This window comes from Schistocerca cancellata, chromosome 6 (genome assembly GCF_023864275.1).
Source record: "Schistocerca cancellata isolate TAMUIC-IGC-003103 chromosome 6, iqSchCanc2.1, whole genome shotgun sequence".
Taxonomy (NCBI): domain Eukaryota; kingdom Metazoa; phylum Arthropoda; class Insecta; order Orthoptera; family Acrididae; genus Schistocerca; species Schistocerca cancellata.
Window position 1 is genome coordinate 486,665,873 of NC_064631.1, and position 15,711 is coordinate 486,681,583.

Below are 15,711 nucleotides of genomic sequence, written 5' to 3' on the forward strand. Positions count from 1 at the left end.
TGTTCTGAATTTTCAGAGCCACTGTTGTGCAAGATTTCCAGACTTACTGGACAGGGATTTTGTCAGAAGAAGTGAAAGTTGTTGAACACCCAGAAGTCTCCACTGATCATTCAACAGGAATTTCAACAACCAGGAATCCAGTGAAGTCTACTACAGAGATACCAGTTATACCAGAGTTTCCTGATCCTAAAGCAGTATGTTGACCTTCTATTAACAGATAATTTAATAATAAAAATATAGCAAGATACCTGACTTCGTTTGGCTCCCTTTTTTTCCATACAGATATCAGAACCTTCAAACCCTATATATGAAGGCTGTGGCTCAACAAAAGCTTGCTTTGGTCCTGGTGAATGTCTTGCAACAAAAAGTTGTAGTATGATGGTATCAGTTCTTGATAGAGTAGAAGATTATGAATTTGAAATGATGGCAGATAATGCTTTATATGTTGCTGTTGGCTTGTCAGATGATGGAATTATGGTGAGCACTAAAATGTCATTTTTATGAGGTAGTGAGTGAATTTGAGACCTTATTCACATGTATGTCTAGTACATGAAACTTAATATACAGGCAAATTGGATAATAAATTTCAGTCACATATATAATGTTCAATTACAGGGTGATGACAGTGTTGTGGAGTGTGTTTATGATGCCACTAATACTGCTGTTCAAGCATACAGGTCGTCAAATGTTCCTGACGACAAGGCCAATTTCCGCGATGAAAAAGTAAGTTACGCTACACTAAGAATTTATTACTTACATGGCTTAACTATTGGATATACACATAACGTGATAGGATACTTATAAAAACAAATATGTAAAACTGTATTTGTGAATCTATACACACACATACTGATGTAGGCAAAGCTTTTATCAACACAAGAAGTTCTATAACTGCATGTAATACCCAATTTAGATATTGTATATATTGTTTTAGCTTACTGTATAAGGTACTGTGTGGTTACAAAATGTTATGAATAGTCATAGAGTTCTACCAAAACTCCTTAATATCCTTAATACTCCAGCAAAAGGCTTCTGCTTTCATACCTTCCTTGTCCATACCATTCCTTGTGCAAAGAGCTATGGGCACTTCTTCAGTAGAAGATATGTTTCACAGAGCAGTGAAAATAAGCTAGTGGTCATAGCTCTTTATGTATACATTTTAGTGCCTTTTTTACTAGAATTTTTTGTTTTCAATTGTCACTCATACATTTTGAATTAAGTTCTTAATTCCTGTGTTAATTTACAGCCTTTTGAAGGAATTACATTAGTGAATCACAGTTACATCAATGGTCGAGTTTACTGCAGCTTTAGAAGGCAAGTGGTGACTTACACGAACAACAAGACATATGATTTAGCCAATCAACCATTTTTCCTACTTCTGGCTTCTGGCACAAATATCAGAGGTATGTTAATGACATCTTATTACTGTATGTTTTGAGAAATCAGCTCAGAATGTACTTTTCCCAGAATTAGAGTTAATTTTATAAATATTTACTAAGCATAGGTTAAAAACTAATGTTTTTTATTCATTTCATCAACAATTTCACTTATTCAGTGATTCCTTCAGTAAGAGAAACAAAATAAAATTTTGCATAGTTTACTAGCTTCATATCTTAATAGCTAAAGAACTAACACAGAACTTGAAAGATATGAAATTTAGTGTGTGTCATTCATAAGAAGTGATGATTTTATTATTATTATTATTATTTGGATGGTAGTATGTAATAAACGGACCTCGATTAAGATTTACAAATGTGAAATCTGTACATCAGAAATGAACTTAAATGTTACAGAAAACTGAACAGGATTATTAACTAACTAAAAGCAAACAAATTGAAGAGAACAGTGAGAAATGTATCAGGATAGATAGTCATGAAGTAGATGAAGTTACGGAATTCTGCTAGGTAGGCAGCAAAATAGTCAGTGACGGAAGGGGAGAGGAGGATATCAAAAGCAGATTAGCACTGGCAAAAATGTCATTCTTGGCCAAGAGAAGTCTACTAGTACCAAACATAGGCCTTAATTTGGGGAAGAAATTTCTGAGAATGTAAATTTGGAGCAGAGCATTTTGTGATAGTGAAATATGGACTGTGGGTAAACTGGGACAAGAGAGAATCCAAGCATTTGAGATGTGTTGCTATTGACAAAGATTGACAATTAGGTGGACTGATAAGGTGAGGAATGAGGAGGTTCTGTGCAAAATCGTAGAGGTAAGGAGTATGTGGAAAACACTAACAAGAATGATCAGGACATATGTTAAAACACCAGGAAATGACTTCCATGGTACAAGAGGGAGCTGTAGAGGGCAAAAATTGTAGAGGAAGACAGAGACTGGAACACATACAGCAAATAATTGAGGATGTAGATTGTGAGTGCTTTTCTAGGATTAAGAGGTTGGCACAGGAGATGAATTTATGGTGGGCCACATCAAACCAGTTTGAAGATTTATGACTCAGAAAAATTCTTTAAATATTAATTACTAAAACAAGCAGTGTTAATTCTTAAAATACTTAAAAAATTAAACTAAACTGATAATTTGTCCTCCTCAGTACATGATTAGGATTGATAATTTGTCACCAATCCACCACTAATTCTTGACCCACACTTTCAATCAATTTAAAACAATCATAATGATAAAAATGAGCTAGTCTCAAGTTCTGTTAAAATTTATCTTTCAGATCATTTATTAAACAAACAATGAAAGATGCAGTGCTTCACCATGTAGCCTCAAACACATAGTCATTCATAACATTGCCAAGTGAGCTTTCAAATCAAATCTTGGTGTCTGAGCATCTCATGTTTAGTATTCTGTTGCTGTATTTTCCTTTTGAAACATGATCTGTACACACTGGAGCAGCAGACTTAACAAATAAAAATTGAGCTATATAAGGCTGGAATGGTAAAGTGGATGATACAGACCTTCTAACCAAAATTTATAATAATGTCTGATGTTTTCTTCAAAGTGAGGTGGTGCAGTGGTAATAAACTAGGTTTGCATTTGAGATAATGGCAGTTAAAGCCCTTTTTAGGCCATCAACAATTTTTACAAAGTTCCCTAAATCCATTGATGCAAATGCTGGGGTTGTTCCTTTGAAAAGGACTCAGCTGGTTTCCATCCTCCACCCTTCCCAAACCCAGTCTTGTACTGAAGTCTCCAATATCTGACCATCGATGTGGCATTGAACACTAATTTCACCCTCTTGTTGCATTTTCTGGGTACGGTGGTGGTGGTGGTGGTGGTGGTGGTGGTGGTGGTGGTGGTGGTGGTGGTGGTGGTGGTGGTGGTCTGTCTCCAAAGATGACTGGTCTTCATGGCTGACTGCCATGTGGGGAACCAGTGTTTGATTTCTGGTACTGTCAGGGATTTTTCCTGATGTGAAGTCTTATATGGAGTGCACTCAGCCCTATCAGACCAACTGAGGAGCCTCAACTGATTAGTAGCAGTTCCAAGGTGAAGAAACATGACAACTGGGAGAGTGGTGTCCTGACCACATGCCATTCCATACTGCATCCAATGGTGCCATTGGCAGAGGATGACATGGCAGTGGGTCCATTTGGCCCATTTAAGACCAGAGCCCAGAACATTCTTACCTTAATGATGGAAATTGATACAGTGTAGCAGACTCATTTCTTTGATGTTACATTAATATTGTGACTCCTAGTTTTTACAGCACATTGAATTAGTACTAGCTGTTCAGTGAACTGTGCTTCTAAACTGTTTAAAAAATAGGTTTGAATCATAAATCTGTGAATGTCACTTTACTTGTGGTGTTTTTTCATTTATTTTCTTTCTCTCCTCCTCCCTTGATGGGTTGATTTGAATGTTTCCATTCAAAGTTTTCCTGTTTTGATTAATGTTTATGGCAGTGAATCCATTTTTTCTGTTTACAGCACAGTCAGGAGTCACTACCTTTTCTTAAATACCACTGAGTTCAGAACAAATGCAAATATAGATGTCTTTGTGAAGTGACTTTGTTTATGGAATCTCTTTGTCAAAGGTTTTGCCAATGAGAAATGACGAGTCTCAAAAGTGAACCTTCATGACCGACAACGCTACATCAAAACAGACTTGCGTATCAGAAGTGTTCAGTTTGAATGATTTTTAATTTGCCAATGTAGTCCTCAGAATTACACACATGAGCACATTTTCCCAACAGAGGCCTTTATAGTGATGCTAAATGTTAAGCACAGTCATAGGTTGGAGGGCCAATGTTACTATCGGACACAGAGGAACTCCATTCTTCTGGATCTTTGGAAGTCCATAAAGCCTCAGAGGAACTGCACCACTTTAAGTCTTTGCACAACTTCTAGTGGAAAGGGGCGTGTGTTTTAAAGTGAAGCAGCCTTCCTTACCACTTGGTTGGTGGGTTCTTTACTGATTTTCTTTTATGTGCTATCATACAGTAAATTGTTCATTTTATCGTGATAGTTGTCACAAGACACTGAATCAGTGACATTACCTTTATCATTGGAAGAACCATCATCTCAATATCCTGGCAAAGCTCATGTAGTGCAGCCGTCTCTGTCACAGACATGTTACTCCGTCGTGGGCAAGCTTTCATAACTGCTCGACAAGTTTCGCTTCTTATTTCTTCTGCTGATTCTGTAGAAAGAGGTCAAACAGCTTCTTCAATGGCACTGATCAATGGAGGGATTGGTAAAACCTTGGGCTTGGCTGCAATGTTTAGTCCTTTACTTAAAACCATTGTCATAGCAGCATCCAAATCATTACCATCATATTAATGATGGAGCTTTGAACAACAGTTTCTTGTTGCCAAGACATCTCAATCCGGCTAAATAATGTGCACTGTTTAGTTTTGTCAAAGAAAACAGGTCCAGTAAGACCATGAATGGAAATTGTGACCAACATTGTAAACCTCAGAGCAATGTTGTTCATGAAGCACTCTGGGATTTTCAGAAGTCCTAAAGTGTAAATTTAGTTTAGTTTAACCACACCATCCAAATAAAAAACCACCTAATCTGAAAACCAGATTTTGTTGCGAGTTTATTCTCTTTCCTCAGTCTAGCACACAAACAGTAGTCCCTGCTGCTTGTGTCCTGCAGTGAACTTCTGAGAAGTAGTCTTCTTGTATGGATACATCTGGAGGTCACTTTTAGGAATCCATTGAACAGAGCATACGGATATGCTCAGTTGCAATACTGCCTTTCTGCATGATTTTCCGGTACTTCTCTCTAGAGCAACTAACATGGCCGAGTGCACCAATCTCGATTAACAGTTAACCGCGGTTAAATCAATATATAATCCTGTTCAACGCAAAATTCTAGTGCACCAACATCAATCTAAGTTAAACGAGGGAATAGACCATGGTAAGATTTAACTGGGGCTCTTTCCCAGTTTTCTCGACATAACCGCGGTTTTAGAAGCATACATTATTAAGCTGGTGGCGCATTTTGATGATATGGATGGCACTGAGGAAGAATTATTATACTTTGACCATTTAAATCATGACCAAAACTGTGTTGGAGTGATATGGAAAGGGGGAAACCCTTTTCAAGATTATGGTGACAGGAAGTTTGAAGAGAGATTTTGTCTGTCAAAAGAAACAGTGTGGTGGTTATTAAACCAAATTAATGGTAGGTTTTTGCCAATGAACAGACAACAGGTGCATTCAACATTTTTATTGGGGGACAACAGTAACATAAATCGTACAAAAGTGCAACGAATCACCAGTGATGTATCAGACATCATAGCATCAATGTCTCCTTGCTTTATAAAATTTCCTGCAAGAGAAGTGCGCGCTGTGATGTATGGTTTTAGTCAATTGGACCGATTTCCTGACGTTCCTGGTAACTTGGTTTGTACCCATATAAGAATTCAGTCTCCTGGAGAATATAATGCAGAACTTTTCTGCAATAGGAAATCATATTTTTCCTTTAACTGTCAAACCATTAGCGATCACAGTTTGTTAATAAGAGAGATTGTCGCTCGATGGCCAGGCTCTGTGCACAACAGTACCATATTTCTCAACTATGCTCAAAGAGCACAATTTGAAAATGGAGAAATACCACAAGGTCACTTACTGGGAGATAGTGGTTGTGCATGTAGATCCTACTTCTTAACTCCACTTTTAAATCCACAAAATGAAGCAGAGCATCTGTATAACTGGCCTCATATTAAAACTAGAAACACTGTTGAGAGAAAATATGGCTTGTGGAGGCCCCAACATTTAGGATAACGAACCCGTGCTACCTGGACAGCAGATGTATCATGATGATAAATTACCAGGAAAAGCAGTTCGTTGTGCTATAATTAATGAATATTTCCGATAAGGTAACATAAATTCAGATATTATTCAGAATGAAAAATTACGATTATAGTTACGGGATTCTGCCGTATTTTTAATTTTTCCGGTTATTTCAGCATGTAATCTATTTTTTCTGTTATCTAGGGAACATAAAAGAATTCACTGAACTGGGTGTGTGATGAGAAATTTGAGGTTGAGGCGTGCCAGGGACAGGATGTGTTGCCTACAGACAATTACCCAGCTGCTGCTTTTCTGAGAGATTTTTTTAGTGTGGAACTGTTGATAATTCATTATTAAAGATATATTTCTCATATCACATTGGTTGTGAAAGCAATGCAGTACTGTTATTTATATGTATGTTCAGTTTCTGTGTATGTACTTAAATTTGAGAACTAATGACTCCATTACATTTAGAGAGTGTGAGAGTAAAATCAAGTGGAATAAAATATAATGGATAGTTCTGTGGTTCAAATGGCTCTGAGCACTATGGGACTCAACTGCTGAGGTCATTAGTCCCCTAGAACTTAGAACTAGTTAAACCTAACTAACCTAAGGACATCACAAACATCCATGCCCGAGGCAGGATTCGAACCTGCGACCGTAGCGGTCTTGCAGTTCGACTGCAGCGCCTTTAACCGCACGGCCACTTCGGCCGGCGATAGTTCTGTATTATGTTCACTATAGATCTTAAACATCTCTTAAATTCTTGTTTTGCAAATCAAACTGCCTAGCAGCAGGAAAAGGCAGTTTGATTTGCAAAACAAGTATTTATATGCTTGCTGCGGAGGATGGCCACACAAACGAACTTGTTATCTCTTAAATTTTCTACTGTAACAACAAATATGTGAATGTCCATCAATTTTGCAATATTAAAAGAGCACATTTATTATTATGAGAACCTTTCAGATTAGAGATTATTTTACTGCACTTCTGCTCACTATTAATGCAGTCTTATCACCCATTAGCTTAAACTTGTGAATATGCAGTAAACACATAGGCACAAAATAATCATTTGTGCTATAACATGAAATGTGAGTTTGGCATCGTTTATTTGTTAAATTGTTTCCATATTAATCACTACTCTTTGTTCACAATATGATTTGCTTCAAACATAAGTGTGTGTGGCTATAAGGCTGTAGCCCAGATCACTTATGTAAACGTTGATGTAATGACAAACTGTGCAAAGAATTTAATTACGTTGTTAATTCTAGCCAGTCATGCCTGTAGCAGCACTTTGTACAATATTATGTACAACTGTATGGAATCAAAAAAAAAAATACATGAAATTGAAGACAAATTTGTGATTAGAAATTGCCACCAAAAACAAGTTCTCATTGCTACAAAAGGCAATGGAATTTTGTCAGCAATGTCTAACACTTTGGGGATCAGTGCAAGAGCAATAATTAGTTAAGGAGTGTGCTACCTCGGAAGATATGAAAGTGGAACTATAATGCTGTGGATTGTCTGTGAGAAGTGTAATACTGTAAGTTATTACAAAGGAAAACTCCGTCCCTTGCTCCCTCACTCTGTCACTGATGTTGATGCAGTTTTTTTGTGTATTTAATGCTCACCTTTGCAGAGGGGAATTCCTTGTCACAGCATAGTGCCACTGAAAAATGCCTCACTACAAATACAGTTGTGGCAGAAGTTATGGGTTGCGATCATAAACATTAGCAGGCGCAGAGTATTGCTAAGAAAACCACACATACTAGGATTACTACAGCAGAATATAGTTCCCCATCATAGGAATGCATCACTGAAAATATCTTACTACAAATTCTGTTGTGATAAAAGCTGTAGGTTGCCATTATAAACATCAACAGATGCAGGCCATTGCTAGAAAAGCCACACAATGCTAATCTCAATATTGTAGAAAAGAGTGCCCATATTAGCAATGTATGCCTGTCGCGGTGGGGGGGAGGACGAAGGCTAGTGGTGGAAAGCTTCAATTCTGAGAGTCTTTTGTTGTGTCTGTGACTCAGCATCTCCGCTATATGATGAGTAGCAACTTTCTTCCTCATAATATTGTTAAATTCCATCCTGGATTTTCCATTGTCCAATTTGTTTTTTGTTATGTCAGATTTTAATGAAAAATTGATTGTTACAGTTGCTTAGAACACTTCCGTTTTAGTATTTGATTTACTGTTACACTATATGCAATCATAATACAGTTTTAAAGAGTGTTTAAGAAGGAAAAAAATCTGTTTGCAGCTAGATATTGATCAAGTAGTCGAAATGGCAACAATTTTCTTCTTGTGTAAAATAGTAGACTAACTGTAATGAATGCTTGTCATTATGGTTTCCAACAAAGTATTCTTAACTGAGTTTGGAATTTGGGTTTCTGACAGTCAGCCTAGAAAATCTTGACAGGCAGCTGCATATTACTGGTACTTGTTGGTACAAACATAGGCAAAATACATTACCAGGGAATGACAAGTTTGAGAGAACTCTAGTATTTTATGTTCACCTTTTTGCGTGTGTAGATATCATTAGCTATTTGTTGAGGATAATGCAAAGAGCGATCATAAAAATCCTTTGCCATTATTCTGTGAAAATTTACTCGAAAACTGCTTGATTATAATTAAACTGATGGCATTCAGAGTGCTACAGTGCAGACTGCATAAGGATGCAGAAACATTGTAGGTATGTTCATAAATCAATGTGTTTGCAGAGTGTGCTGAAAAATTAATAGTTCAACTTTCTGCCACCAGGTTAAAATATGGTGCCATAAGCAACCAGTGTGTGCAGTGTTTAATGTTAAGATATCAGTATGCTGTTTGTCACTTGGTGATGCGTATTGATTTTTCATGAGGTGACTGTTGGTGTACAGGGTTAGGAAGGTCTAAATTCGCTAGGGATATGATAGATATTGCCTACAAGAAAATTAGAGACCTTTGGAGAACAGAGAACCAATTCTATGGATATCAAGAGCTCAGATGGAAAACCAGTTGTAAGCAAAGAAGGGAAAGCAGAAAGGTGGAAGGAGCCTATAGAGAGCCTATACAAGGGTGATGTACTTGAGGACAATATTATGGAAATGGAAGAGGATGTAGATGAAGATGAAATGGGAGATATGATACTGTGTGAAGAGTTTGACAGAGCACTGAAAGACCTAAGTCGAAACAAGGCCCCGGGAGTAGACAACATTCCATTAGAGCTGCTGACTGCTTTGGGAGAGTCAACCATGACAAAACTCTACCATCTGGTGAAGAAGATGTATGCGACAGATGAAATACCCTCAGGCTTCAAGAATATAATAATTTCAATCCCAAAGAAAGCGGGTGTCGACAGGTGTGAAAATTACGAAACTATCAATTTAATAAGTCATGTGTGCAAAATACTATCACTAATTCTTTACAAGTGAATTGAAAAACTGGTAGGAGCTGACCTTGAGGAAGATCAGTTTGGATTCCATAGAAAGGTTAAAACACACGAGGCAATACTGATCCTACCACTTCCCTTAGAAGACAGATTAAGGAAAGGCAAGCCTACATTTCTAGCATTTGTAGACTGAGAAAGCTGTTGACAATGTTGACTGGAACATGCTCTTTCAAATTCTGAAGGTGGTAGGGGTCAAATACAGGAAGTGAAAGGCTGTTTACAATTTGTACAGAAGCCAGATGGCAGTTATAAGAGTTAAGGGAAATGAAAGGGAAGCAGTGGTTGGGAATGGAGTGAGGCAGGGTTGTAACCTATCCCCAATGTTGTTCAATCTGTATATTGAGCAAGCAGTAAAGGAAAAAAAATGAAAAATTTGGAGTAGGAATTAAAATCCATGGAGAAGAAATAAAAAATTTGAGGTTTGCCAGTGACTTTGTATTTCTGCAAAGACGGCACAGGACCTGGAAGATTAGTTGAACCGAATGGACAGTGTCTTGAAAGGAGGATATAAGATGCAACAAAAGCAAAACGAGGATAATGGAATGTAGTTTAATTAAATCTGGTGATGCTGAAAGAGTTAGATTAGGAAATACGACACTTAACGTAATAAATGAGTTTTGTTGTTCGGGGAGCAAAACTAATGATGGTTGAAGTAGGGAGGATATAAAATGTAGACTGGCAATGGCAAGGAAAGTGTGTCTGAAGAAGAGAAATTTGTTAACATAGAGTAAAGAATTATGGGTCAGAAACAATTTCTGAAAGTATTTGTATGGATTGTTGCCATGTATGGAGGTGAAATATAGACAATAACTACTTTAGACAAGAATAGAAAAGAAGCTTTTGGAATGTGATGCTACAGAAGAATGCTGAAAATCAGATGGGTAGATCAGGTAGCTAATGAGGTGGTACTGAACAGAATGGGGGAGAAGAGGAATTTGTGGTGCATTGTGACTAGAAGAAGGGATCAATTGGTAGCACATGTTCTGAGACATCAAGGGATCACCAATTTAGTATTGGAGGGCAGTGTGGAGAGTAAAAATCGTAGAGGATGAATACATTAAGCAGATTCAGGAAGACGACGACAATAAATGGGCTACACAATACGCTCAAGAAATATGAAGAAACACATGAATGGAATGGTATGGGGGAAATATAATGGTAACCCACATTAGCTATGAATGGAAATATTCAATTTGAAAAGTTAAAAAAATCATACTTAAGTTATTAATATTTTATTATTTATGCAACTGGTAGCCACTGTACAACATTTTAAGTGCACAAATCAATGGAAAAAAAATAGAAACTTTGAGTTAATAACGTCCAAAACTCTAGCTTTTCCTAGCTTTGGCGAACATATTAAAAAACTTGTTGACTCTATCATTGTATAAAGATCTTGTAAAAAAAGTTGAATATGGAAATAAAATATGTAGCCTAACTAACTAGCACAAAGACAATGGTAACCAGCAAACAACAACATGATGTGGGAAACAAAACTCACTTGACTTTTAGTAGAATTAATATAAGTAGAATTTTCCATCTCCTCATTTAAATTGAAATCTGGATCATTGTCATCATCAAAACAGTCAGAATCACTGGAATCACCACACAATTCATTTAAAATTACAAAAATATCACAACTTCCCTCACTGCAATCTGCTGCTGCCTCCATTTTGAATTTGTGCGTTACCATTGTTTCTCACCAGTGTTTGTGGACTCCCACAGAAACAAATAAACATTGTTTGTTGTCCTGCCATCTGTCATCAATAAGATGAACTCGTTACACTTCCTGGTTTAGATCAGGTTTACCACTGTCTTACTGTACTTGGTTTGAAAAATTCAAATTTTATGGGTACTGATACGTGGGACTTAGGAAAGGCAGGAAAAGGTGTGGACGGATCCTAATCGGTTACCGTTGGTTGCACAGTAAACACACAGTTTATTTAAGGAAATAATTTTTTAAAACAAAAAAGGACTGTAACACAAACTACACTGACAGCTGAAGGCCTTATTAAGGAGAATTCAAATTATTTATTGGCTGAAGGCCACAGGCAATAGGAATAATTTAAACAAAATATTATTTTTAATCAGTTGCCACAATCAGACCAAATAAAGAAGAGAGTGATCCATAGACAGTGCTCCAAGGATCGACCTGAGAAAAGTCCCTGCAGCTGTGTAAGCAGTGAGACAGGCAGCAAAGTGTTATGCTCAAGTAACAGGATGACAACTCAAACTAGGGACAGTTTAAATGCCGACCAACCCTCTTACCAGATCCACCTAACATCTGATAACCAGTAAAATGATGGAATAATTCAGGCAAGGGCAAAGTGACAGAGCACTGTGTCTGCAGAATCCGGCTTTTAAAACACCGAAAGGCAGAAGGAACCACTCCACAAATGCAGTATGCAGACAGCATTAAAATAACACATGGCAGTTTTTGAAGTTGCTGTACCTATACCCGACTAAATAGGTTTGTGCCATAAGTTTTGCTGCCAGTGCTCAAGCTGTGTTGTGGTGATTTGTCTCCCCCCTGGTCAACAGTCCAGAAGAATGAAGCCCCAAGATCAGGTGTAACACCATGACTTTTGCCTCTGGTTTTTTGGGTGCATGGAAATGGAAGACTTGTGGCCAAAGAATAATCTTACTCTGCATGGTGCCACGAACACACAGAACAGACTATTGCTTATAGTGTTCTACTCCATCACATGTTGTGCAGGGACATCCACTGCTCCTGGTTTATCTGACACTGTGGTATAGTTCCATAAGCATCTACACTCTAAGCCCATTTTTCTTTTAGTTCCCCTTTGAGAATAAAGTAATGTTAATCAACTGTTACATCAATTTGGTCTTCAGAAGGTGTCCATGGACTTCCGCTATATTGTCATGTAGAGGAAGGTGTAAGTAGATGAATGACGAATGCTAACTTCACTTAATGAAGGTTTATTCAGTACTTGCACATACAAGAGTGCGGAGCAAACTGCCTCCAGCCAGAACACATACAGTATATATATACAGCTACAGAACATTCCAGTACAATGATTCTTGCCATTTGTGGATACTTCTAGAATGTACTCAAATCGAATATAGAAATTAAATTTTTTTTAGTTTAGGTGACTTTTGAACTCGCGACCCTCCATGCAACAATCTAGTATCATAACCACTACACTACGGCGACTGCACTACTCAGCTTCTTCTGCGACATTGCTCCCTCCTTAAGAGGACAGCATCTTCGTGTTACCTCCTCATAGTCTGGGAACAAGTCATTAGTCCTGCATACTCCAACTCCCAATGACTGATGTTCACCCTGGCGGTAATCTTCTTAGAACTTCCCTTGCAGCTATGTTATTCATTGCCTTTTTGCTTGTTGCCTGTCGATGGAGCTTTGAATTTATCGTGGGTTGCAGGACCCTTATAGGGCGTCATTCGAAGGACATGGACCGTATCTCTGATCTTTCGTAGTCTTGTCTGGGTCGAAATCTTCAACTTCACAAGTAACATCAGACAACTGTCTTACAACCTTATAAGGTCTAAAGTATCGCCTGAGGAGCTTCTCAGAGAGACCAACCTTCTGAATAGGAGTGAAGATCCAGAGATTGTCACCATGCTAGTAGACAACAGGGTGGTGGCTCGTGTCATACCTTCAGCAATCGTTTTCTTGAGCCTGCAGCATGCGGAGTAGAGCTAACTGCCGAGTTCCTTCAGCTCTGGTTGACACCTGGCCGATGTCGTCGTCGTCGTCATCCATGTCATCATGATGTAACAGAAACACAGTGTCAGTCGTCGTCGTCTCCTCATTCCCATGCACCAGGAAAAATGGCATAAATCCTGTGGTGTTTTGTTTGGTGGTGTTGAAGGCAAACGTCACGAAAGGTAGCACCTCATCCCAGTTGCTCTGCTCAAAATTGATAGCATGTTGGCCAAGGACTTATTAAGGCGTTCAGCGAGCCCATTAGTTTGCAGACGGTAGGTAGTCATCATGTTATGAGTAATGTTGCATTGACGGTTCCTCTCTGTCACAAGATTCGATTGAAAAACTTCCCTCGTTCCGTAATTAACGACCTTGGGGCACCGTGTTTTAATACAATGTCTTCTATGATGAATTTGGCTACCTAGAATGCTTTGGCTGTTTTCACGGCTTTTGTAATGGCATAGTGTGTCAGATGTCCGGCCTCAGGTGTGTCATGGAATTTCTGTAGAACATCTAAGCCATGAGTTTAGGAATCACTGGTAGCCACCTCTTTCCAAACAGATTAAAGTTTTTCTTAATTAATCTTAAATTGTCCTTTCACATCATCTGACCGGATTTAAGGGGCAAGCATAATTTGAGATATCTTGGCATCCTTCTTCTGCTCAATAGAGAGATCTTGGAGTGCTGAGAGACAGTCACTATATTCATCAAAGTCTTGATGGCCTTGCATATGGTTTCTTGACACGGTCGGCATCTTGGTGTTTTCTTCCACTTTTGTACACTCTTGAAGACATAGTGCCCACCTGGAAAGTCTTCCTGTTGGATCTTTAAGACCTGTCAGCCAACAAAGTGAATGATGGTATGTAACAACTGTGAATGGCATTCCATAGAGATACTGTCGAAATTTGCACATGGCCCAGATCACAGCAAGGCATTCTCTTTCTGTAGTTGAGTAGTTTCTCTGGGCATTTTTTAAGTGTTCTAGAAGCATAGGCTATAACCTTCTTTTTTCCATCTGAAATCTGCACCAGAACACCACCAATCCCACACCCACTGCAATCTGTGTGTAGTTCTGTAGATGCTCTCCTATCATACAGATCAAGTACAGGGTCAGTCATCAAAGCTTTTCACAGCACATGGAAATAATCTTGTTGAGCACCACCACAGATAAATTTAGCATTGGCTTTTAACAACTCTTGGAGTGGCCTGGCTTCAATACACCGTCTTTGATAAAACGACGGTAATAAGAAAGCAATCTGAGGAAGCTTCTCACATCTCTAATAATTTTAGGAATAGGAAATTCCATTATAGCTCTCATCTTTTATGTGTCTGGCCACACACCTTCGTTTGACACAAGGTACCCAAGTATTTTGATTTCTTTTGCTCGAAAGAGATACTTTATTGGATTAAGTTTCAGTGCGGCTTGTTGGAGACACTTAAGAACAGCCCTCAGTCTTTTTGTGTGTTCATCAAATGTCTCTGAGAACAATATGTCATCTAAATAACAGACACATCGTCCATTTCTGGTGACTTAGAAGATTATCCATCACCCTATCATCCTTCCAAAAGGTGCTGGTGCATTACACAAATCAAACTACATTACCTTAAACTCATACAAGCCCTCAGGGGTGATGAATGCAGTTTTCTCATGATCCGCCTCATCTACTTCAATTTGCCAGTTTCCCAAGTACATGTCCATGGTAGAGAAAAACTTAGCCCCCTTCACACAATCGAGTGTACCGTCAATTTGTGGAAAGGGGTAAACATCCTTTTTAGTTATCTTATTAAGCTTCCTGTGATCAACACAAAAGCGCCAGATGCCATCCTTCTTCCTGACAAGAACCGCTGGTGACGACCATGGGCTCTGCGAAGGCTGAGTGATGTCATTCTTCAATATTTTCTCTACCTTGTCACGAATTATTTGACGTTCCATTGCTGACACACGGTATGCTCTCTGGCTTATTGGTTGATGGTCTCCAGTGCTAATCCAGTGCTTCGCGGTCGATTTGTCTAATTTACTCTTCACCTGTGGATTGAAGCATTCAAAGAACTCTTGAAGAATGGCAAGTAGCTTCTTCTGTTGTTCCTTAGTGAGATCTGGTGATAGTTAAGCTAGAAGATCTTGTCTCGTAGTGGTAGCACTAATTTCGCCCACAGACTCGGCATGGGAGGTGTCTGATGCTCGGCTGTTCTGCAATTAATGGCTCAGCGTTTACTACACACGTGTCTTGGAAGGATCTGCGGTTCTCTGCAACAGTTAACTATCCACAATTTACCGAATCCGTTTTTAAACGAGACTACAGAGGCTGGGATGACAGTTATTCTTCAGTGGTATGCTTCTCTTACATTCCACTAAAAGATCCGTGGATTGATGCATGG

The 15,711-nt window shown here is 38.5% G+C and overlaps 1 protein-coding gene across 1 annotated transcript in view; it reads left to right on the forward strand.

Annotated features, from left to right (window-relative positions):
- LOC126191418 (putative ferric-chelate reductase 1 homolog) overlaps window positions 1-15,711 on the forward strand; it is a 355,430-nt gene that overhangs the window by 307,902 nt on the left and 31,817 nt on the right. The window contains exons 4-7 of the mRNA XM_049932290.1: window positions 17-194; window positions 283-477; window positions 616-723; window positions 1,247-1,403. Coding sequence (XP_049788247.1) covers window positions 17-194; window positions 283-477; window positions 616-723; window positions 1,247-1,403 — 638 coding nt within the window. The remainder of the gene's footprint in view (window positions 1-16; window positions 195-282; window positions 478-615; window positions 724-1,246; window positions 1,404-15,711) is intronic.